At 43.1% G+C, this 23,743-nt stretch overlaps 1 protein-coding gene across 1 annotated transcript in view; it reads left to right on the top strand.

The window, feature by feature from the left end:
• LOC120021596 (SLIT-ROBO Rho GTPase-activating protein 3-like) overlaps positions 1-21,216 on the top strand; it is a 52,778-nt gene extending 31,562 nt beyond the window's left edge. The window contains exons 12-22 of the mRNA XM_038965398.1: positions 7,150-7,177; positions 8,632-8,734; positions 10,866-10,926; positions 11,262-11,339; positions 11,879-12,013; positions 12,207-12,312; positions 14,017-14,244; positions 14,451-14,705; positions 17,568-17,741; positions 17,993-18,308; positions 19,277-21,216. Of these exons, the coding sequence (XP_038821326.1) occupies positions 7,150-7,177; positions 8,632-8,734; positions 10,866-10,926; positions 11,262-11,339; positions 11,879-12,013; positions 12,207-12,312; positions 14,017-14,244; positions 14,451-14,705; positions 17,568-17,741; positions 17,993-18,308; positions 19,277-19,774 (1,982 nt within the window). The 3' untranslated portion in view covers positions 19,775-21,216. The remainder of the gene's footprint in view (positions 1-7,149; positions 7,178-8,631; positions 8,735-10,865; positions 10,927-11,261; positions 11,340-11,878; positions 12,014-12,206; positions 12,313-14,016; positions 14,245-14,450; positions 14,706-17,567; positions 17,742-17,992; positions 18,309-19,276) is intronic.
• Positions 21,217-23,743: the final 2,527 nt, after the last annotated feature.

The raw sequence follows: 23,743 nt of genomic DNA, 5'->3' as shown, positions 1-23,743 counted from the left end.
GCTAATATGCTAGCTTATCTATTTATGTAGCTATTTATTTGGTAAGCTAAAAGCACAGAGCCTAACGTTAGCTAGCTAACCAACTGCTGGGAGGATGTTATGTCATTGGACGAGTGGGTGTGTGGTCGACTTTTTCCCCCCCATATCATTTTTCTCTGGCTACAGCTAGAGATGAAGGCAGTGCCGGCACCAAAACTAATCAATTGGACGGGCATTTAATTTCTATAGGCGGGCCCGTTTTTTTCACGGGACCCCCTGCGTGCACACACTTTCTCAAGTTTGGTTTATAATAAACAACCATTAAGACCATAGGCAGCTTGTGACTTTCAAGTTCGGAGAGGCTTACAATGTATCCGCCCATTTCTATCGATCTGCGTGCCAGTTATAATTGTTGTTATATGTGCATTTTTGTAGAACAGTTTTATTTCAATAATAACGTTTTCGTTTCTCAGAATGATTTTCACGTGGTTAATCATAAAAATCTGAATTAAAATGATACAAATCTAAAAGTTAAAACGCAACTAATGCAAGAGCACCAGCCTTTGCCATATGGACACATTGATACACCGTGTTCCATTGGACGCAAAAAAAATTGCGCTTGGAACTCAGAGAGAGCCTGTAGGCCAGTGGTCCCCAACCAGTCGATCGCGATCGATCGCATTCCTAGTCGGTCACCAAGCGTTTCTGTAAAAAAAAAAGAAAAACATAAAGCCTTGCCTTCCTGTTTATTGTATTCGTTTCATGTTGTTGGCGGTAGATGCACTTGATTCTGCAGCCCTAGCGCCAGGTAAGGCAAAACGTTCCCATTTTGAACCATTTCATGTGTCTGAAGTTAGAACTTCACCTTCCCGGCAGACCCAGAGAGCAAATCAAGTGCACATATAGTCCTACCGCTGGCCAATCAGATAGCTCCGATCACCGTGTCTGCACAGTTTCCTCGAGCCATAGACTGGAAAAAGAAGCCTTGAACGCACAGCAAAGTTGATACTGAGATTTCAAAACTAGAGAGAGACAATTGAGTGACTCTCTCCATGATTAGAGAGAGACTCAATGAATATAGCAAAGAGCTGCTGTTTTTATGTGCAAGATCATGTTTGTTATTATTCAGTACTGCTAACACTTTTATAAGCCATAAAATATGCGTTCTCCCTACTTCCACATGCTACAACCAGCACTGCAGCTGCAATGAATGAGTATAGCAAAGTGTTCCAATAATTTTGCTTTATTATCAGCGTCTTGTGTCTTTTTAATATTCAGGAATTGTGCTGCCATCCTGTTAGAAGGTAACAGATTATTTTATTACAAAGGGTTAAGATGGATTTTCATTGTGTTCCATGGTGTTATTTGCCCCCTAGTGGAGCTTTCTGGTACTTAGACTGTACGCAAACAGGAAGTAGAGAATTCGTTCTGCACGCATAGAAGCAGCTAAAAACAACGCTACGGTGCAGGTCTTTCAGTGTAGTTATTTCTTGTCACACTTCAGCCTTGGAAAATATTTGTTTGTAAGTTCGATTCAAGCATTTAGCTAGTGATGATAATCTTGTTATTGATAGAGTTGCTTACATATCAATGTTGGTTGGTTGCATTTACTCACACAAATTGCAATGCCTTTCATGTATGCCGTTAGCTGTATTACGTTGCTCGTGCGTCATGCAAACGAATTGTAAAATATATAATACTGTAGTTTTGTTACCGATTCTAGTGTAATATGCTTTGTTATTCTACATAGATGGTTGTACATTATTAGAGTAATGAAAGGAGTTAGTCAATTACCATATGAGTAACAATTAGCTATATGGTTTGGCATCATGCCAGATGCATGGTACCTTAGCACGTGCTTTGTATTCATGCAACTTCAAATGTATAATGTACAGCTACAGTATGTCGGTCTGAATTGAATACTAAAGTATATTCTTTTCTGTATTTTGCAGTTTTACAACATAAACGTTTTCAATATATTCATTCAAGAAAAGTCACGCCTTGGGAGTTTTATTGAAGACTTAGTTGTTAGCTATCTGTCTAGTTTTGCATGGGAACGCAACTCAAGGGCAGAATAGGAATATTTCACTTTCTCTGGTCATAGGAGTAACAGCATGATTTGGTGCATTAGGCAGAAATAATTCAGTGCGACTTGAGTTTCAGCTGGAAGACTGTGTCCCCTTTTCTCAGCGGAGGGAAGGAGGGCGGAGGGACGGTGAGTTGGGTGAGAGGCAGCCTCACCGCTGCTCCCTCCCTCCCTCCCTCCCTCCCTCCCTCCCTCCCTCCCTCCCTCCCTCCCTCTCAGACTGACCATCAGATTCAGTCCAGTAAAAATAAGCACATTATTATGCTCACTTACAGTGGGGCAAAAAAGTATTTAGTCAGCCACCAATTGTGCAAGTTCTCCCACTTAAAAAGATGAGAGAGGCCTGTAATTTTCATCATAGGTACACTTCAACTATGACAGACAAAATGAGAAAAGAAAATCCAGAAAATCACATTGTAGGATTTTTAATGAATTTATTTGCAAATGATGGTGGAAAATAAGTATTTGGTCAATAACAAAAGTTTATCTCAATACTTTGTTATATACCCTTTGTTGGCAATGACAGAGGTCAAACGTTTTCTGTAAGTCTTCACAAGGTTTTCACACACTGTTGCTGGTATTTTGGCCCATTCCTCCATGCAGATCTCCTCTAGAGCAGTGATGTTTTGGGGCTGTTGCTGGGCAACACGAACTTTCAACTCCCTCCAAAGATTTTCTATGGGGTTGAGATCTGGAGACTGGCTAGGCCACTCCAGGACATATCTTGGATAGGCAAAGAGTTGAAAACCTACAAACCTCAGATTCCCCACTTCCTGGTTGGATTTTTTCTCAGGTTTTTGCCTGCCATATGAGTTCTGTTATACTCACAGACATCATTCAAACAGTTTTAGAAACTTCAGAGTGTTTTCTATCCAAATCTACTAATTATATGCATATTCTTGCTTTTAGGACTGAGTAGCAGGCAGTTTACTCTGGGCACCTTTTTATCCAAGCTACTCAATACTGCCCCCCTGTCCCAAAGAAGTTAATTAGCAAACCAGGCCAAAGTCCCCTCAGAGACACCAATACTCCTTAGCCGGCCCATAAGAATTGAATGGTCTACCGTATCATAAGCTTTGGCCAAGTCAATAAAAATAGCAGCACAATATTGCTTTGAATCAAGGGCAATGGTGACATCATTGAGGACCTTTAAGTTTGCAGTGACACATCCATAACCTGAGCGGAAACAAGATTGCATACCCGAGAGAATACTTTAGACATCAAGAAAGCCAGTCAGTTGATTATTGACAAGTTTTTCCAACACTTTTGATTAATTAACAGGGCAAAATAGAAATAGGCCTTTAACAGTTAGGATCAGCTTGATCTCCCTTTTAAATAAAGGATGAACTGTGGCTGCCTTCCAAGCAATTGGAACATCCCCAGAAAGGAGAGACAGGCTTGGCGATGATAGGGGAAGCAACCTTAAAGAAGAAAGGGTCTAAACCATCTGACCCAAGTTTAAGGTGCTCCTTTAGCACCTTGGACTCAGTGACTGTCTGCAGGGAGAAACTTTGTAGTGGGGCAGGGGAAAAAGAGGGAGAAGCTTCAGGGATAGTCGCATTAGAAGGGGTGGGAGATGAGGAATTATTGGACGGGCAAGGAGGCATGGCTGAGTCAAATAGGAATCCTGACTTAATGAAGTGGTGATTAAAGAGCTCAGCCATGTGCTTCTTGTCAGTAACAACCACATCATCAACATTAAGGGACATGGGCAGCTGTGAGGAGGAGGGTATATTTTCCAGGTCTTTAACCGTGTTCCAGAACTTCTTGGGGTTAGACCCACAGAGAGAGAACTGCTTCTTAAAGTAACTAACTTTGGCTTTCCGGATAGCCTGACTGCACTTATTTCTCATTTGCCTGAATGATAGCCAGTCAGCCTGAGTATGCGTGTGCCGAGCCTTTTGCCAAATGCAATTCTTGAGGTGGAGTAACTCTGCAAGATCACGGTCGAACCAGGGGCTGAACCTGTTTTTAATTCTCATTTTCTTTATGGGGGTGTGTTTGTTAACAATACCATTGAAAATAAAAGAAATGTATGTAACCAAATGATGGGGATTAACGGTACATTTACTAAGCCCACTGGTTACATATGTAATGGGGAATTGATAAATATAAACAATTCACACAATGAAACAACGAATGTGCAAGAATTGGCGGGAGACAGCGGAGCACATTCTGGAGAGAGACGGCCATATCTTCTTGTCTCAAAATGTGTATTATACTCAAGACACTATCTTCACATATTTCACTGATAGTCGCAACTCAATAATCAGCTAGGCCTTTTGCCACGTGCGCTGCCCAAATAGCTGGCTTCCCGAATAGGCGTAGGCCTATGCACTTTGAAACAATCCACAGCCATTTATTTAAAACAAATAAGCTAATGAGCCTCTGTGGCTCAAGCTCTCTGGTAAAGTATTTTGAATGATTTTATTTAGACAGGAGTAATTATATAATTTTGCCAATTTTTTAAATTTACTTTAGGGGAAGCCAGCATCCGCACTGTGCAACTTTCCTTTCTAAATTCGCTAGTGGCTGAAATCAGAGATCTGTATATAATGATAAGATGCTCATCTCTCCCCCCCAACAATGCGAGTCACTGTCTCAAAGGCGGGAATGCAGGCGACAAGCTTAGGTCTGCATATTATGCCCATAAAATTCAGGACAGATTTTCGCGAGAGTGAGTCCTCTCGCTTCGCCTCTTCCTCTCTTCTGAAACTAGTGAGCGAAACAGCGCACCTCTGTCTCACTATATGTATCCCATGTATCTGATGCTGTCTGGCCAGAAAAAGTATGACATGTCATGCTCCCTTTGTCCAGACAGCATCAGATACACGGTCTACACATATGGCGACAGAGGGACGCTGTTTCGCTCGATCGGATTCTTGATCTGAGATTGAGGCGTCTTTTATGTCGGCGCGCATCTTGGTCAAATAAATTATCAATATTTTTATATTTTATTTGGATGGGAACGGAGGTACGGTAGGGCGGGCCAGGTCCCCTAGAGCTCGCACATAATGCCGGCCCTGGATGCAGGTGTCATTTTGTTAGATAGCAAGAAATGTGAATCACTTTGCTAGCTAGCTATGCTGAACTTGAACTGTTAACCGCAGTTAGCATATCTCTTAGTTTTCAATCAAATGTTTTTGTCATCGATCAAATGGGCGGGCAGGGAGGAAAGTTCCCATTCAGTTGTCAAAACGTGTGTTGGGACAAGCATGCATTGGCAGGCAAGCTGCAGAAGGGCGAGCAGGCTGCTATTCCCCATCGTTTATCAGTGCAATTTAACTACAAGCTGAAAAAGTTTGACAGGGTTTATCTACTGTTGCCTCGATTTTAGCTCGATCTAGCTAGCATTAGTTGTTGATGTTGTTGTTTTTGATGTGCATATATGATAGCCTACTTTTTCATGGTTGTTTGATCTAAAGTCCCACTGTTGCTACTGCCTGTAAACACAGTCCAGTTCAAAATGAATGATGGCAGGCCCATGCGGCAAATCGCTTATTTGCATATATGCCTACTGTAGCTCTGATTGGCTATGGCGCACCGGTCTTAGTCCGGTCCTGGACAAGACAGATGCTTTTATTTACTGCAGTGTCTCTATTAATTGTCCAAACGCATGGCTGCTTTCACACTGTATATTGCTATAGAACTTTCACAAATGCCTTACTCTATTTAATTCCCAAACATTCTATGAATATATGAAAACGTGAAAATGACCATATGTAAGTACTCGCTTAATAAGATTTAATGTCACTTAAACGCTGTCATTTCCACTTTATAGGAGGCTTGGGTAAAGTAAAAATGTCACAAATGTTCGAACTTCTTCAATGAATTATTTCTCAATTATGCTTTAAGATACACATATCAAATATATGTCAACAATCCTTTCTCAGAAGGACCTTTCTATGAATACAATTTTGTAAAAAAACAAAAAAACAATTCCAGTTTCGTGAGGAATCACCCATGTACTATGCATTTTAAAATACAATTTTACAAGAAGCTCATATGATACCCCATAAGCAGCCAAACCGCTGGCTCCAGTATTTCCAGGACTTAGTTGTGGTTGGTCAAATAGACAGACAGAAGACCGACAGAGTGCTTGTTGCTGGAAGCTGCTTTATTTCACATGAGCCCTGAAATCAACAATACGAGTCCCTGATCACAGAGTGTTATCATGCTATGGGATATCATGTCATCTTGTATTCTTGTTACTTAACCTTGTTGCAACCCCCCTGTTGTATTCTTGTTGCAACCCCCCTGTTTCCTGGGATAACTAGATGACCAAAACCGGACTGTAAGTGATTTATTTTTTGCCCCCCCCATTATTTTTGGTCAAGAAGTGTAAAATCACCAGTAATTCAGCAAAAAATGTTTTTAATTTAGGGAAATCTGTTCCCAAGTATTTCAATAAATAAAATAAAAAAGAGATGTGATCATGCCAATGTAATCAAGGTATGAATTTGTTCATTTCAAATACAATTTATTTTTGGGCTTAGTTGTGGTCAATTTGCAGTGTACAAAATGACTATAGTTATTTTCCAGCCGCCCGACCATTTGCTACGACAAAAATCGCCCCCCGGCTGAGTCTAGTTGCTTACCCCTGACATCATGTTATATTACTACTGCACAGTTACTTCAATATTGTCCCCCCCCCCCCCCAAAACACTGCCTTCCTCACACTTCCCTCCTCCCCGTTGCCACTGGATACGCTAGCTTCCATTGACATTCTGCTCTGAGCTGGCAGGGTCCGCCCCCTCCGTCTCTCTCTCTATGGTTTCTAGGGCGACCACTGAATGGCCGCTGCCTGACTGGCTGTATGTGAGTCAGAGAGGCGGTCATGGCGCCCGCACTGTTGAGCCCGTCTGAATAGGTGCCCGTTTTCTCATCCCTCTGCCCAATCTGCCAGCTCTGTAGACAACCAGGTCTGGCTCCAAATGCACTCAACCTTGCCATTAATGCGTTGTTTCTTCTTTCTCTCAGAGACACATGCACGCAAGCGCGTGCAGACACACACTCATTTTCTCTCTCTCTCTTGCTCCCTCTCTTCTGCTCTCCCTCTCCCTTTATCCATTCCTTTATTTTAGGAGAAAGGGCTGAATATGGAACAACAAGGTAAGAAAAGAGGTTCAAAAGAGGAGGAAGAAAAGCGTGTCAAACACTTCCTGTGTTCCTGGAAGTGGCAGAGATGACGCCATGTTAAAATGAAGAGCAGTTTGGTCCCGAGGCTCTCTGATAAGTCAGGGGTGGGATTCCAAATAGGGAGAGGGGATGTTTGTCTGGTGATTAATTAATCAACTTCTGAGCAAACTCGAGTGTACAATGAAGCAGTCATGGGTAGATGAGCTGGCTGTAAGACCATCTGCCACCCATCAGTCACTACGGTGGTCATACGGAGCCTTGTTAAACACTACAGTATAGTACAGGCATCTGGTAAACAGAGCACTGCTGTATATTAAGCACAGACATGACTTAGTCTTACATCAGTGAGTTGAGAAGAATGAACAGTAGCGCAGCAGTCCAGAGTTAAGAGACATTAAGATTTGATATCGCCTCTCAGCTCCCATACCTGTTACACTATTTAAATCTCATTCTCTGTGTCATTAATCATGTGCTTTGACTGTCTTCATGTTTTTATGACCTGATTTGTTTGATAAGTGGCCCAGAGTCATTAGTCAGGTTATTGAGGGTTTAGCTGAAACAGTTGTGGTGATAGTGTAAGCATACGTCCTCTGTGACTGCACTTGTGTGTTAAAATAATGTTATGGTTTGTACTGCAAGAAGAGGAGAAAGAATAGGACATGCAAAGCTATCCAGAGCTATGTATGTATGTATGTATGTATGTATGTATGTATGTATGTATGTATGTATGTATGTATGTATGTATGTATGTACGTACGTACACACTGAGTGTACAAAACATTAGGAACACCTGCTCTTTCCATTACATTGACTGACCAGGTGAAAGCTATGATCTCTTATTGATGTCAACTGTTAAATCCACTTCAATCAGTGTAGATGAAAGGGGAGGAGACAGGTTAAAGAGACAATTGAGACATGGGTTGTGTATATGTACCATTCAGAGGGTGAATGGGCAAGACAAATTATGTAAGTGTCTTTGAACAGGGTATGGTAGTAGGTGCCAGTTGCACCGGTTTGAGTGTGTGAAGAACTGCAACGTTTCTGGGTTTTTCACGCTCAACAGTTTCCCATGTGGATCAAGAATGGTCCTCCAGCCAATTTTACAAAACTATGGGAAGCATTGGATTCAACATGGGCCAGCATCCCTGTGGAATGCTTTCGAAACCTTGTAGAGTCCTTGCCCCGACGATTTGAGGCTGTTCTGAGGGCAAAGGGGGGGGGGGGTCCGTCTCGATATTAGGAAGATGTTCCTAATGTTTTGTACACTCAGTGCATATAGATGGCTCTATATATGGCACTGAATATATCTAAAAAAAACATTGTCCCACTGACTATACAGTGTAAAATACATGTTTCAGTCCTTATTGTTTTATCATAGTTTATGTGTATCTGCCCCCCCCCCCCTCCTTAACCTCCTTCACCATCAGGCCCCCCACTCTTCCCCCTAAACCTGGGAGAATGCGGAAGCCTAGACCTCGCTCCATTTTTAATCATAAACTCTTTAATGGCAATATGGAGGCCTTCATCAAGGTACTGACTGCCCTTATTTGGCCCCCATGTGGTCTCTGTGTGTACGCTGTCTTTACTAACAGTTCTGGGGGCTCTACCTCTCTGTCCTGTCTGACTGCTTTTCTGTCTCACTTCAGCTCACTGACTTGCCCTTCCTTCATAGCCCTGTGCTGGGCACAACAGCTGTCTAAATAAATTGACTAAATGCCGAGACCCCTCTATTCAATCCTATAGGAAATTCTCGGACAGGACAGTCCATTGGCTTGACAGTTGGGAAAGGTATTGTTTGTCTCTCTGGTCTGGAGAAGAGTACTCAATTCTACAAATCTTGGGTTTTGAGGTTGTTTAAGTACAGAACGTAGACAGACTCTGGTCATATAAGGTTTGCTTTTGACATTCTTGCCCGTGTTTTTGCACTTGAACCCTGGCCTCTAGATGTTAAACACATTTTGGCGACGGGCCATTTGGCCCAGAACTAAGCATGTCAGGCTATGAAAATAAATACACAGGGCCATATATCCTCTGTGTAAGCCAGGATCCAACACTAGCACACTGACAGAAAGAGTGTGTACACCACAGCAGTGGAGGCCCGTGGGGCTGTTAGTGTCAGACTGTCATGGTTCTATGGCCTTGCCCCCTAACGTCTCCTCAGATGTATTCTCAGTCATAATCAATCGAATTGCCCCAGTCAACCTTGTTGTAAAAACTGAGCCACAGTCCCAGCGTCCTACAACCCACCCTATTCTCCACCATAGCCACCCACCCTCATCCCACATGGCCTCCCCAAGCTTGGGTCTCCCCCGTCCTCTACCTCGCCCCATCTCCACAGCACTGGGGCTTTTCTCTCAGGCTTGACCTCTGACCTCCTCTCTCTGGACGCACTTTTCCCCTGTGCTTCTCTAACCTTGTTGTGGTTCTTCTTGCCTCTCTTCCTCTCTGTTCTGTTCATCCTGCTGCTGCCACTGTTTTCTGCCTGCTCCAGGGGAAGACGGAATGCCCGCGCCCGCAGCCAGGTATTCTGGGTATTCTGACGTACATGAGTAGCCTGGTCCCAGATCTGTTTGTGCTGTCTGCCAATGCCAATATGAGTTGGCAAGACAGCATCAACAGATCTAAGAATCAGGCTAGGGGTGAATGGGTTTGGGTTTAATGTGTAAACTAACTAACCAACATCTCTCTGCCTGCCTGGTAACGCTGTCCTTTGTCATCTGATAACCAATGAATGATGTACAGTCACTCGTGAAAGTCTACACACACAACTTGTACAGTCTTCACATTTTTCTGCCTTGAAATTAAATCTAAAAAGGAGAGGTTTTATTAATTAGGAAAATGTTCTAGAATTTTCTTTCACTTAGAAAATGTGGAGTAGGTTGTGTAGAGCTGTAGAAAAGAACATCTAATTTAATTCCTTTTTAGATCGAAATTTAAGGCAGCAAAATCTGAATACTGCAAGGGGTGTGTAGACTTTCACTGGGCACTTAATGAATATATATAGTGGTAACCTTGTGAGGAAACAGGGGTATGGGAAGAACACCACAATCTCCTATTCCCTCTGCAGACCATACTGTATATTTGGCATGATTACACACGGAGTGTACAAAACATTAAGAACACCTGCTCTTTCCATTACAGATTGACCAGGTGAATCCAGGTAAAGGCTATGATCTCATATTGATGTCACTTGTTAAATCCACTTCGATCAGTCTAGATGAAGCGGAAGAGAAAGGTTAAAGAAGGATTTTTAAGCCTTGAGACAATTGATACATGGATTGTGTATGCGTGCCATTGATGGTGAATGGGCCAGACAAAAAATGTAAGTGCAAGTGGGGTATGGTAGTACATGCCATGCGCACAGGTTTGTGTCAAGAACTGCAACGCTGCTGGGTTTTTCATGCTCAGTTTCCCGTATCCAGCCAACTTGACACAATGCACCCCTACCCCTGTCCTGACGAATTGAGGCTGTTCTGAGGGCAAAAGGGGGGGTTCCAACTCAATACAAGGAAGGTGTTCTTAATGTTTTGTACGCTCATTGTACATTAGTCATTCTCTGTGCACAGTCAGATAATGAATTTATTAATGTGCTGTGTTCACGCTCATAACCTGTGGTAAGTCACCTTACCTCTCTCTACACCCCTCTATGCCTCTCTGTTAGGACTCAGGGCAGGCCATACCAGTGGTGGTTGAGAGCTGTGTTCGCTACATCAATCTATATGGTAAGAGGAACACAGTAATTAATTGATAGATACAGTATGTAGTCCATAGAGTTGAATATACTACAGTAAAACCTCCATTTTGGATCTCTGTGATGTAGTTTCTCATCTTGGAATTTTGAATATGGAAACTAGCATGTAGTGGACAGACTGAGATGATGTTACTAATGGTTGTTTGGGCTATGGACATATTACACTTTTTTAATGAATATAAATGTTTCCGTTTAGTTGTGTGTTTGTGTGTCTCTGTCTTTGTGTCTCTGTCTATGTGTCTATGCGTCTGTGTTGCCAGATTTGTTTCCATCTAAGTGCTGACTTGGGTTTCTCTGCTCCAACAGGCCTTCAGCAGCAGGGCATATTCAGGATTCCCGGCTCACAGGTCGAAGTCAACGATATCAAAAATTCATTTGAGAGAGGTCGGTCCGAGCGAGGCCCCATATCCTGCTTGATCGTTTTTTATTGCGTTTAGTCTGCCTCGGAATGCCACAGCCCCTCCCTCTAGGACTGTAAAGTGCAGATGGATACATAGACAGCACATATGTCATGTATGACACTGTAACGGACATGAAAAGCTAGTTTAGATGTATAGCAGCAGTAGCTACCACATTCTTAACAGAAATGCTAGTTGGGCGAAAATACTGTACTGACAAATATATCTTTGTTCTTTTTGTTGGCTAGCTAATGTTTGTCATGGACTATCTGATATCTATCTATAGGAAAATGTCTCGGCTTTCTCTAAAGACAAGTTAATGAGGTGTTATATTGTATTACATGACGGCTGACAGTGTTTTTACAAGCTTAATGCATTTCTTTAACAAAACATTCAGTTCACTAAGCAGATTAACTTTTCACACAAGCATGACTTGGGTTATATAGATAAAAAATGCACAGTTGAATATCCAGCAAGCTTACAGTAGTGTGACTGGATGGTTGACAGCTTGTGTGATGCCTCTAGGTGAGGACCCATTGGTGGACGATCAGAGTGACCATGACATCATGGCGGTGGCAGGCGTTCTGAAGCTGTACTTCAGGGGGTTGGAGACCCCACTGTTCCCCAAAGAACGCTTCCTCGACCTCATGTCTACCATCAGTAAGTATTACTACTGTACTGCTAATGTACAATGACCTCATAGCAACCATCAGTAAGGACTGGACTAGTGTACTCCACTGGGACGGATGCGGGATTTAGATAAAAATGTATTATTAATAATTGTTTGGATATTGATATAGTAAATATGTTTACTATAGTAAAGTAGATATGCCCCTCTCCCTGTCTCTCTCAGAACTAGACTCTGGTGCAGAGAGAGCTCATCACCTTCAGCAGATCGTTGTAACTCTTTCTCGCCCCGTCATCATCGTCATGAGATACCTGTTTGCATTCCTCAACCAGTAAGTCCATATATCAGTTACCAAGTCTATATATCAACCAGTAAGTTACAACGGTGATGGAGCCAGAGAGGATGGCTGCCGTTTTATTGGCTCTTAACCAACCCGTGCTATTTTGTTCGTTTTTTCACATTGTTTGTAACTTATTTTCTACATAATGTTGCTGCTACCGTCTCTTATGACCGAAAAGAGCTTCTGGACATCAGAACAGCGATTACTCTTCTTGAATTGGACGCATCATTTTTCTTTAATGAGTCAGACGAGGAAGATATACTCCAAACACCCGAACAGGCCCTCATCCTGGAGAAAGAGACAGAGATTTTGCAGAAAGAGTTCGGGGTGCCTTGTGAGGATCAGGCGACGTCCGAGTCTGTAATACCAACATGTTTCAAGCAGACCACCATAGTCCCTGTGCCCAAGAACACTAAGATAATCTGCCTAAATGACTACCGACCTGTAGCACTCACGTCTGTAGCCATGAAGTGCTTTGAAAGGCTGGTCATGGCTCAGATCAACACCATTATCCCAGAAACCCTAGACCCACTCTAATTTGCATACTGCCCCAACAGATCCACAGATGATGCAATCTCTATTGCACTCCACACTGCCCTTTCACACCTGGACAAAAGGAGCACCTATGTGAGAATGCTATTCATTGACTACAGCTCAGTGTTCTACACCATAGTGCCCTCAAAGCTCATCACTAAGCTAAGGACCCTGGGACTAAACACCTCCCTCTGCAACTGGATCCTGGCCTTCCTGACGGGGCCGCCCCCAGGTGGTAAGGGTAGGTAACAACACATCCGCCATGCTGATCCTCAACACAGGAGCCCCTCAGGAGACTGAAAATATTTGGCATGGGTCCTCAGATCCTCAAATGGTTTTGCACCATCGAGAGCATCCGGACAGGTTGCATCACTGCCTGGTATGGCAACAGCTCAGCCTCCAACTGCGAGGCACTACGGAGGGTAGTGCGTATGGCCCAGTACATCACAGGGGCCAAGCTTCCTGCCATCCAGGACCTCTTACAAGTGGTACCGGAGCGCCAAGTCTAGGTCCAAGAGGCTTCTAAACAGCTTCTACTCCCAAGCCATAAGACTCCTGAACATCCAATCAAATGGCTACCCAGACTATATGCCCCCCCCCTCCCCCCTCTACACTGATGCTATTATCTATGCGTAGTCACTTTAAAAACTCTACCTACATGTACGTATTACCTCGACACTGTTGCCCCCGCATATTGACTCTGTACCTGTACCACCTGTATATAGCCCCGCTATTGTTATTTTACTGCTGCTCTTTAATTATTTGTTGTTTTTATCTCTTACTTTTTTGGGGGGTATTTTCTTGAAACTACATTGTTGGTTAAGGGCTTCTAAGTAAGCATTTCACTGTAAGGTGTAACCTGTTGTATTCGGCGCATGTGACAAATAACATGTGATTTGATCACTATAATAATGCTATATGTTTACGGAGAAATCCAATAGGAAAGATGGTGTCCAGAGGTGGCTCATTCAGGGAGAAAGAGGAGGGTAGTCCTCATTAAATGAGGAAAAATGAAGATAACCCGTATAAAAAATAAAAAAAATTCAGTCAAAGTGTTCAGTCATTATAAAAACATGTGTTTATGAACAAACCCAATAAATATACCCATACTGTATTATGGATAATTGTTTTGTTTGTTAATTCCCCATTGTTTCTCTCCAGTCTCTCCCAATACAGTGATGAGAACATGATGGATCCCTATAACCTGGCTACCTGCTTCGGCCCGACTCTGATGCCCATACCTGATGACCATGATCCTGTGGCCTGCCAGACGCACGTTAATGAGGTCATCAAGACCATCATCATCCACAACGAGGTCATCTTCCCGAGTCACCGTGAGCTGGAAGGACCAGTCTATGAGAAGTGCATGGCTGGAGGAGAGGAGTACTGGTTAGTGATTGGATGGAGAATAACCAATGGAGAAAAGGACGTAAGGTCACTGGATCCAGTTCTGCATTTCAAATGACTTGACCCTCTTGTTGATGTAGTTTAGCCCAAAGCACTACACTGTGTCGTTCTTTATCATTATCCAAATCTATTAATCAATCAATGAATGTATGCATTTTTTCCCTCTATCTCTCTCCCACACCATTCAGTGACAGTCCCCATAGTGAGCCAGGTGCCATTGATGAAGTGGACAATGGTACAGGACCTCCCACCAGTGATGACGAACTGGAGCAAATCGAGGCCATTGCTAAGTTCGACTACGTGGGGCGTACTCCCAGAGAGCTTTCCTTTAAGAAGGGGGCATCCCTGTTGTTGTACCTGAGAGCCTCTGATGACTGGTGGGAGGGACGACACAACGGAGTGGATGGACTCATCCCACATCAGTACATCGTGGTGCAGGACATGTAAGTACAGAATGAGCACTTCATATGTCACATTTCTATGTAAGTGCTCGAATGCTACCAACTACTCAAATGCTACACGGTTTTGTTTAGGATAAAAACATATATTGTATTCTGAGTCGACTAGAGACAGACTCTGCACCAGGACACTGTGGTCCTCCAGGTTATGTGAGTCCATGTGCACTGTCTCATTCACCAGCTGTATTTGGTCAATAACAGGTAACAGATGAACTGTGCCCAAAGGGCATTAGTCTGTTACTGTCGGAGTCGGGATATACTGTCTGAGTCGGTCCAGCCATCTGGATTCTCAGTTCATCGCGCCAACAGGAATAAACATCTCTCCGGGAAGAAGAAGGGCGGGGGTGTATGTTTCATGATGAATGACTCATGGTGTAATTGTGATAACATACAGGAACTCAAGTCCTTTTGTTCACCCGACCTAGAATACCTCACGATCAAATGCCAACCATATTATCTCTCAAGAGAATTCTCTTCGATTATAGTCACAGCCTTGTATATCCCCCCTCAAGCCGATACCACGACTGCCCCTCAAAGAACTTCACTGGACTTTATGCAAACTGGAAACCATATATCCTGAGGCTGCATTTATTGATTTTAACAAAGCAAATTTGAAGAAAAGGCTGCCTAAATTCTATCAGCATATCGACTGTAGTACTCACACTGCTAAAACACTAGAGCACTGTTACTCCAACTTCCGGGATGCATACAAGGCCCTCCCCTGCCCTCCTTTTGGCAAATCTGACCACGACTCCATTTCCTCCTCCCATCCTATAAGCAAAAACTCAAAACGGGAAGTACCCGTGCTAAGGACTATTCAACGCTGGTCTGACTAATCGGAATCCACGCTTCAAGATTGTTTTGATCATGCAGACTGGGATATGGTCCGGGTAGCTTCCGAGAATAATGTTGACGAATATACCAAAACGGTAACTGATTTTATCAGGAAGTGTATAGGAGATGTTGTGCCCACTGTGACTATCAAAACCTACCCTAACCAGAAACCTTGGATAGATGGCAGCATTGGTGCAAAACTGAAAGCGTGAACCACCGCATTTAAACATGGCAAGGTGACTGGGAATATGGCAGAATACAAACAGAGTAGTCATTCCCTCTGCAAGGCAACCAAACAGGCAAAACGTCAGTATAGAGACAAAGTAGAGTCGCAATTCAACGGCTCAGACACGAGACGTATGTGGCAGGGTCTACAGACAATCACGGACTACAAAATAAAACCAGCCATGTCGCAGTCACCGACGTTTTTCCAAGGACTGTTGGCTCTCCTTCTCCGATGTGAGTAAGATATTTAAACGTGTTAACCCTCGCAAGGCTTCCGGTCCAGACGGCATCCCTAGTCGCATCCTCAGAGCATGCGCTGATAGCTGGCTGGTGTGTTTACGGACATATTCAATCTCGCCCTATCCCAGTCTGCTGTCCACACATGGTTCAAGAGGGCCACCATTGTTCCTGTACCCAAAAAAGCGAAGGTAACTGAACTAAATGACTATCGCCTCGTAGAACTCACCTCTGTCATAATGAAGTGCTTTGAGAGACTGAGAATTTGACAGAGGTAATAAACTGCCCATTGATCAGCACAGCAATTGAGAAAACCACCATGTTTGCAAAACAAGATTTTCTGAATTTATGTCAATATTACACAGGTAAGATAACGGTTACAGAAATCAGGCGGACAGGCTCTATAGACCTCTAGGTATGAGTGACTGTGTCCAACACACCACCACCTGGTGTTATGTTGGGCACCTACTGACCCCCCAAAAGATTTAATGAAATAAATTTTTTTTCTCAATGACATGTATTGCTAAATAAAAAGGTTTTAAGGAAATACAGGCAGGCACTACATTACTACAACCCTTAACAGCTTGTTCAATCTGGCATGATGGTCTTTTAAGTATAAAAGAAAAGCTTGTTTTCAAATAATTTCAAAAGTTTTAAAAGTTAGTGGAATGGGATTAGTGTGTGGTGTGTGAAGAATCCAATACGTTAACTTGCATGGGGTACAAATCCCATTATTGTGGGAGCACCTCCTCGTAGAGTATGAATTAGGCTGTTTGAGAAGGTTTGAATCCTAAGCAACCTGCATACACATTGTTTGAAGTAGAATAGACCAACATAGGTACTGTAGCATGTCAAAAATGTCTGCTGGAAAACCTTGGTAGAGCATGGGTGGAGAAGGCATTGTGGTGCTCATGTGAATTATCTTTTTTTTCCAGCTTCAGACCAATGCCTACTCCTCACTTAAAACAGTTTTTTGTTTTTATAATAAGTATAAGAGCCTCTCCTCATTCTCCGGAGGCAACACCTACTCATGACAAAGATGGAACGTTAAGGTCACTCTGTAACTGGTCATTTATCCTTCCAGAACTCTGCCCGACAGCCAATCACCATCCATCACTGTGAGACGGCATAATTAAACCCTAATTAGGGAGAAGAAACAGGATGTGTCCCAAATGGCAACCTATTGGCTTTTTAGTGCACTACTTCTGTTCAGAGCCCTGGTCAAAAGTAGTGCACTATAAAAAGAATAGAGTGCCATTTGAGATGCATACACACTCATCTCCAGCTGATCCTCAGGCCTATCGATTCACGTCACAAGGGGGCCCAGGGTAACCGGAGAATGGGTGTTGTGCTTGTTAATGATGCCTTGAAGTCATCTGGCAGCAGATGACATTGACATTTCATTATGAGTTAGATTCTGATTCTGAAGGACCTTTTATTGTGTTTGTTGAGATGTTAGTTGAGGATAGTCTTTGGTGTAAGGGTGTCCAGCAAAGTCCTGATCATTTGAATAAACCCTGTGTTCTCCTCTCTGTCTCTCCTTTACCTCAGGGACGATGCATTCTCAGACAGTCTGAGTGGGAAGGCTGAGAGTGAAGCCAGTAGTGGACCCCACCAGGAGGACAGAGACAGGACCTCATCCAGGAACCAAGACCATGACCGCAGCTCCCCCTGCGAACACACACAGCATACCCCTGAACACCGCTATGGAGCTGCTTTGGGAAGGTAGCGACTTGGTTGATTCATGCTCACCATTCACAGATTCTGAAGAAATGCAGATTAATACAGGTTTTCTTGACACATGCAGGATTACATGTTTTCCTTCCATGAGGAGTCTATAATAATGGTTCATTTAGTGTAGTTTTATAGACTGAACTATATTTTATATCTGCACCATGCCTACACCCTGTCCAGTCCTGTCGTTGCAATGATGCTGTCCTGACAGTCTGTCTGCTCTGTGTGTTGTGGCTCAACAGGGTGAGGGTTCGTTCAGATGGTGCTGCTATCCCTCACCGCAGGAGCACAGCCGACACCCACAGCCCCACCAGAGGTATGGACATGCCCTCTAGGGTCATACCTCGCCCCTGCAGCCCTCACAAGATGTCCGTCAGCAGGGGCCGCATGGACAGTCCAGAGAAACACCATCTCAGCACGTTTGGCAGCGCAGGAAGTATCAACCACCCAGACAGGAAGTGCTTCCCCGATGGCTCCGTCCTCAGACCATCCACCGGCTCCACCCGCCATGGTAGCCTTGGTGACCACAAATCACTGGAGGCCGAGGCCCTGGCAGAGGTGAGAGTCTATGAAGTAAAGCAATAAAGAACTCACAAAAGCCAAAAGGTGAGGTGCTGACTAACGGATGATAAACTAACCTATTGAAGAAAGAATGTTGCTCCTTGCTTGTGGATTTATTTAACCAAAGTTTTGGTTAAAGGGCCTTTATCAGGGTATGCAGAAGTGAGACTCTAATCACTGCAATAAAGACTTGACAGTTTAACAAATATAACGGTGGCTCGCTAAAAGCAACTGATTCAGTGGGTGAAGTCAGGCAAGACCAAACGGCCCTTTATTATTCATAATACATATCGGCTGTTCTTTTCATTTGACCTATTTCATGCCAAGGCAGCCAGGTTTAGAGTTGTTCAGTGGAAAGCTAATGAGGATATTCTCCTGTCTGTGGTTCAGAGACAGAGAGAGGCATACAGACTCTTAGGGAGAGAGACAGACAGACAGGGAGAGAGAGAGATTGAGAGAGGGCGAGAGATGTATTCTCAGAATGTGTCCAGTACATTCTATGGATCCTAGGCAGGACACAGAAGAACAAAGTCAAAGGCAGCAGCGGGAAGGATATCTGAGAGAGAGGCTCATTCTTTGACCCGTGTTTCTCATTTCCTAATTACTGTTCAGTCTGTTAGCTGTTGCTATCTCCACATTTAAATATGACTCCCTTTGTGTGCTTCATTAGAGAGAGAATATTGGAACCGTTTGTGAGGTGTTAATTTGTCCATTTATCCCTGCTTTCAACAAGAAAAGCGTTTAGTTTTTATTCTGAAGAGTTGGTACGTCAGTGTTTATTAATTAACAAAACGTCAGAGCAGATGTCTGAATGGGCCATTCTTTTTTTGTCATTTTTTTTTTAATGGTTTCTAATACTCTGTGTAGGAGAGTATCGTCATCATTGACTACGATGGACAGCCAAGATGTTGCAGGAAATAAGACAGGATTAATATCAGTATTTAGTGAAACTGTGTGTGTTACAGGACATAGAAAAGACCATGAACACCGCCCTGCATGAGCTACGTGAGCTGGAGCGTCAGAACGTGGCCAAGCACGCTCCCGATGTGGTCCTGGACACCTTGGAGCCCCTGAAGCAGCAGCAACCCTCCTCCTCCGGGTCCGGACCACCCTCTGAGCCCCCCGGCAGCCCCCTGCACACTAACACCATGGCCATCCGAGACCCTGACGCTGCCCTACGCCGTAGCAGCTGTTCCTCGTCCACCGAGACCATGAGTACCTTCAAACCGACTGCACGGAGGCCCATCGCCCCCCTGAGGCCACCGCCGATCAGACCCCTCCGGCCTGCCCCCATCCACCCGGGACATGGCCATGGACAGGGGCAGCACAGGTCCAGTAGTTCCAGCTCCTCAGGCATGGGTAGTCCAGCCTCTATCACCCCCACAGACAGGGTGTTCCCCAAGGCACCATCCCCGTCCCCCTCCACTTCCTCCTCGTCCTCAGACAAACAGGGTAACATGTAGCCTGGCTGAGCAGGCTGCAGCAGTCCCAGACAGAGCCCAGGAACTGTTGTATGAACTGACTGAGCCGGCTGCAGCATAGCCCTATATAGGACACTGTGTATCCACGCATGGCTGTCCTAGAAGGCTAAAATGGAGAGCCTGGAAAATAACTGGCTAAATGTTTTAGGGGGGGTTCGTGTTTCTGAAAATCCTGCTACTGAAGGCATATCTATATTCTGTAACTCCTTGTTCGTCCACACTGATAGTATAATGTGTGGATATCTGTAAAAAAAAAAAAAACACACAAAAAAACGGTCTGAGACTAACTTTTCTCCAAACCGGCAGCGTCTTCTTCATTTCCGCTGGCTGTGACAAAATAAACACTTTGATGCCTTGTCTCTGTGGGAACAATATCGACCACTAACTAGTAGGAGGTTGGATTCAACATGTAGGATGAGGGCTGATTAATTGATTTATTGACAGCTGAACATCCACCAGTATTGACTGTGTGCTTGTCGGTGGAGATTATGAATCACTCAGCAGAAACATGAACCCTACTATGATAATCATTATAAATGATGTTTCTACTCTCCCCACGTGGCACATAACTGCCACAGAACAAACCTGATCAAAGGGATGCACTGGATAACTCTTTGTTTACTGTTCTAGCCATAGAGAGATATCTGGGGTTTGTTTTTCAGAATAACAAACCCTCTCAAATGGAAGCTTGGTGTTTGTGAGCTGGGAGTCTGAGACTAGCATTTATTACTCTGCAGATTGTAATAAGTATTTCTATCTTTCTTTCTCCCTCTCTTTTTCTCTGTATCTCTCTCTCTGTCTCTCTTTCTCTCCTTTTCTCTGTCTCTCTCTCTTTCTCCCTCTCTTTTTCTCTCACTGTCTCGCTCTCTCCAGTTTGAGATTAGCGGTGGTACCTCAAGAAAAGAGCAAACACCTTGTCATGACCCGACCCAGTCTACTAAAGAGAATAATGCACTGATTTGATTTGGTCATTCTCTGTGAGCCTGAACTAGTTGGTCCTGCATACTGTATGTGCAGTATATTGATACAGTTATGTGTATGAAGACAAAAGAGCATCAGTGTATGTAACAAGGTTAGTTGTGCTGTTACATGTGGACCGGATCTCTTACCTGGTGAAGTAGATTGCACACTTACCACTGTTTTCTTGTATGCCTACTTTGGACTTGTACAGTATATAGATGGACTTGCTTGCTTGGTGGTATGTGTTCCTGTATGTATTATATGAGGGATCATTAATCAGCAAAACACATGTTAAAAGTGTTATAGATACATTTCAAATGGGAAAATAATATGCATAAAGTTGAAAACTACCTGTATGTATGAATAACATGGTATGATAGACACAGGATATATATATATAATCATTATATAGTAAGTAGATTTTGTAACTCTTAACCTTGCACAGGCATTAACAGAACAAGAAAATAAATGTGGGGAATCTGTATCTGAAATGGTCTTTTGGTACTCTTTTGTTGAAATTATACCACACTGACCCTTGGTGGTAAAAAGTTGCAAATACACGTGTTACAATACAGCAGAGTCAGATTGGTAATTTGGTTTGTTGTGCCACTTAGTGGTGAAGATAGAAACAACACTTCCACTTTAGTGTGGGCAAAGATTATCTGATGTATTGACAAAATATTACACTGACCACAATAAAATAGAAATACATGCCCTCAACGATGGAAGGCAGGTGAGATCAGGTGGAAACATTCAAGCCAATGAGAAGGCTGATAGTTGTGCCTGTTGTTCACACACGTAAGTTGTTTTTCTCAAAGTTGCCAGAATGCAAAGTGCATCCACTTATCAGTACATTTGGTATTTATTAGGGTCCTGGGGGTCCATACAAAACATAATACAGAACATTAAAAGACAACAACAGCTCAAGGACAGAACTACATACATTTAAAAATGGCACACATAGCCTACAGTGCATTCGGAAAGTTTAAAATAAATTTTAACTAGGCAAGTCAGTTAAGAACAAATTCTTATTTACAATGACAGCCTACCGGGGAACAGTGGGTTAGTTGCCTTGCTCAGGGGCAGAACGACAGATTTTTACCTTGTCAATTTGGGGATTCGATCCAGCAACCTTTCAGGTACTGGCCCAACGCTCTAACCACTAGGCTACCTGCCGCCCCAAATATTCAGACCCCTTGACTTTTTCCACATTTTGTTACGTAATTAAAAAAAAAAATCATTCAGTTTTAAAATAAGCCTATCTACACACAATACCCCATAATGACAAAGCGAAAACAGGTTTTTAGAAATGTTTGAAAATGTATTGAAAATAAAAAAACATACCTTATTTACATACTTATTCAGACCCTTTGCTTTAAGACTTGAGCTCAGGTGCATCCTGTTTCCATTGATCATCCTTGAGATGTTTCTACAACTTGATTGGAGTCAACCTGTGGTAAATTCAATTGATTGGACATGATTTGGAAAGGCACACACCTGTCTATGTAAGGTCCCTCAGTTGACAGTGCATGTCAGAGCAAAAACCAAGCCATGAGGTCGAAGGAATTGTCCGTAGAGCTCCGAGACAGGATTGTGTCGAGGCACAGATCTGGGGAAGTGTACCAAAAAATGTCTGAACATTTCTGCAGCATTGAAGGTCCCCAAGAACAGTGGCCTCATCATTCTTCAAATCAAATTGCATTTGTCACATGCAACAAGAGTAGACCTTACCATGAAATGCCTACTTACAAGCCCTTAAAACTTCTTATGGCTGGAATCCCGTTAACGGGATCGATATGACAACAGCCAGTGAAAGTGCAGGGTGCCAAATTCAAACAACAGAAATCTCATAATTAAAATTCCTCAAACATACATGTGTCTTATACCATTTTAAAGGTAATATTGTTGTTAATCCCACCAGTGTCCGATTTCAAATAGGCTTTACAGCGAAAGGACCACAAACGATTATGTTAGGTCACCGCAAAATCACAGAAAAACCCTGCCAATTTTCCAGCCAAAGAAAGGAGTCACAAAAAGCAGAAATAGAGACAAAATTAATCACTAACCTTTGATGATCTTCATCAGATGACACTCATAGGACTTCATGTTACACAATACATATATGTTTTGTTCGATAAAGTTCATATTTATATCCAAAAACCTCAGTTTACATTGGCGCCATGTTCAGAAATGCCTCCAAAATATCCGGAGAAATTGCAGAGAGCCACGTCAAATAACATAAATACTCTACATAAACTTTGATGAAAGATACATGTTTTACATAGAATTAAAGATACACTTGTTCTTAGTGCAACCGCTGTGTCAGATTTCAAAAAGCTTTACAGCAAAAGACCAATATTCAATAATCTGAGAACAGCGTTCAGCCACAAAAGGAAGCCATACAGTTACCCGCCAAATTGTGCAGTCAACAAAACTCAAAAAAAGCATTATAAATCTTCACTTACCTTTGCTGTTCTTCATCGGAATGCACTACCAGGACTCCCACTTCCACAACAAATGTTTGTTTTATTCGGTAATGTCCATCATTTATGTCCAAATAGCTATTTTTGTTAGCGTGTTTGGTAAACAAATCCAAAGTCAGGAAGCGCGTTCACTAAAAGCAGACGAAATTTCAAAAAGTTCCGTAACAGTCAGTAGAAACATGTCAAACGATGTATTGAATCAATCTTTAGAATGTTTTTAACATAAATCCTCAAAATGTTCCAACCGGAGAATTACATTGACTTCAGATGTGCGATGGAACAGAGCTCCCTCATGTGAACGCGCATGGTCAGAGCATGGTCACCTCATGGCAGACCTGACTAATTCCTGTCTCCTTCGGCCCCACTTCACAGTAGAGGCACCAGACAGGTTCTACAGACTGTTGACATCTAGTGGAAGCTGTAGGAAGTGCAAACTCATCCATATCCCACTGTGCATTCAATAGGAGCTGGGTTGAAAATCGACCAACCTCAGAATTCCCACTTCCTG

The sequence above is a fragment of the Salvelinus namaycush genome, chromosome 2, assembly GCF_016432855.1.
Source record: "Salvelinus namaycush isolate Seneca chromosome 2, SaNama_1.0, whole genome shotgun sequence".
In the NCBI taxonomy this organism is placed as follows: domain Eukaryota; kingdom Metazoa; phylum Chordata; class Actinopteri; order Salmoniformes; family Salmonidae; genus Salvelinus; species Salvelinus namaycush.
This window is presented reverse-complemented; position numbering and strand designations above follow the sequence as displayed.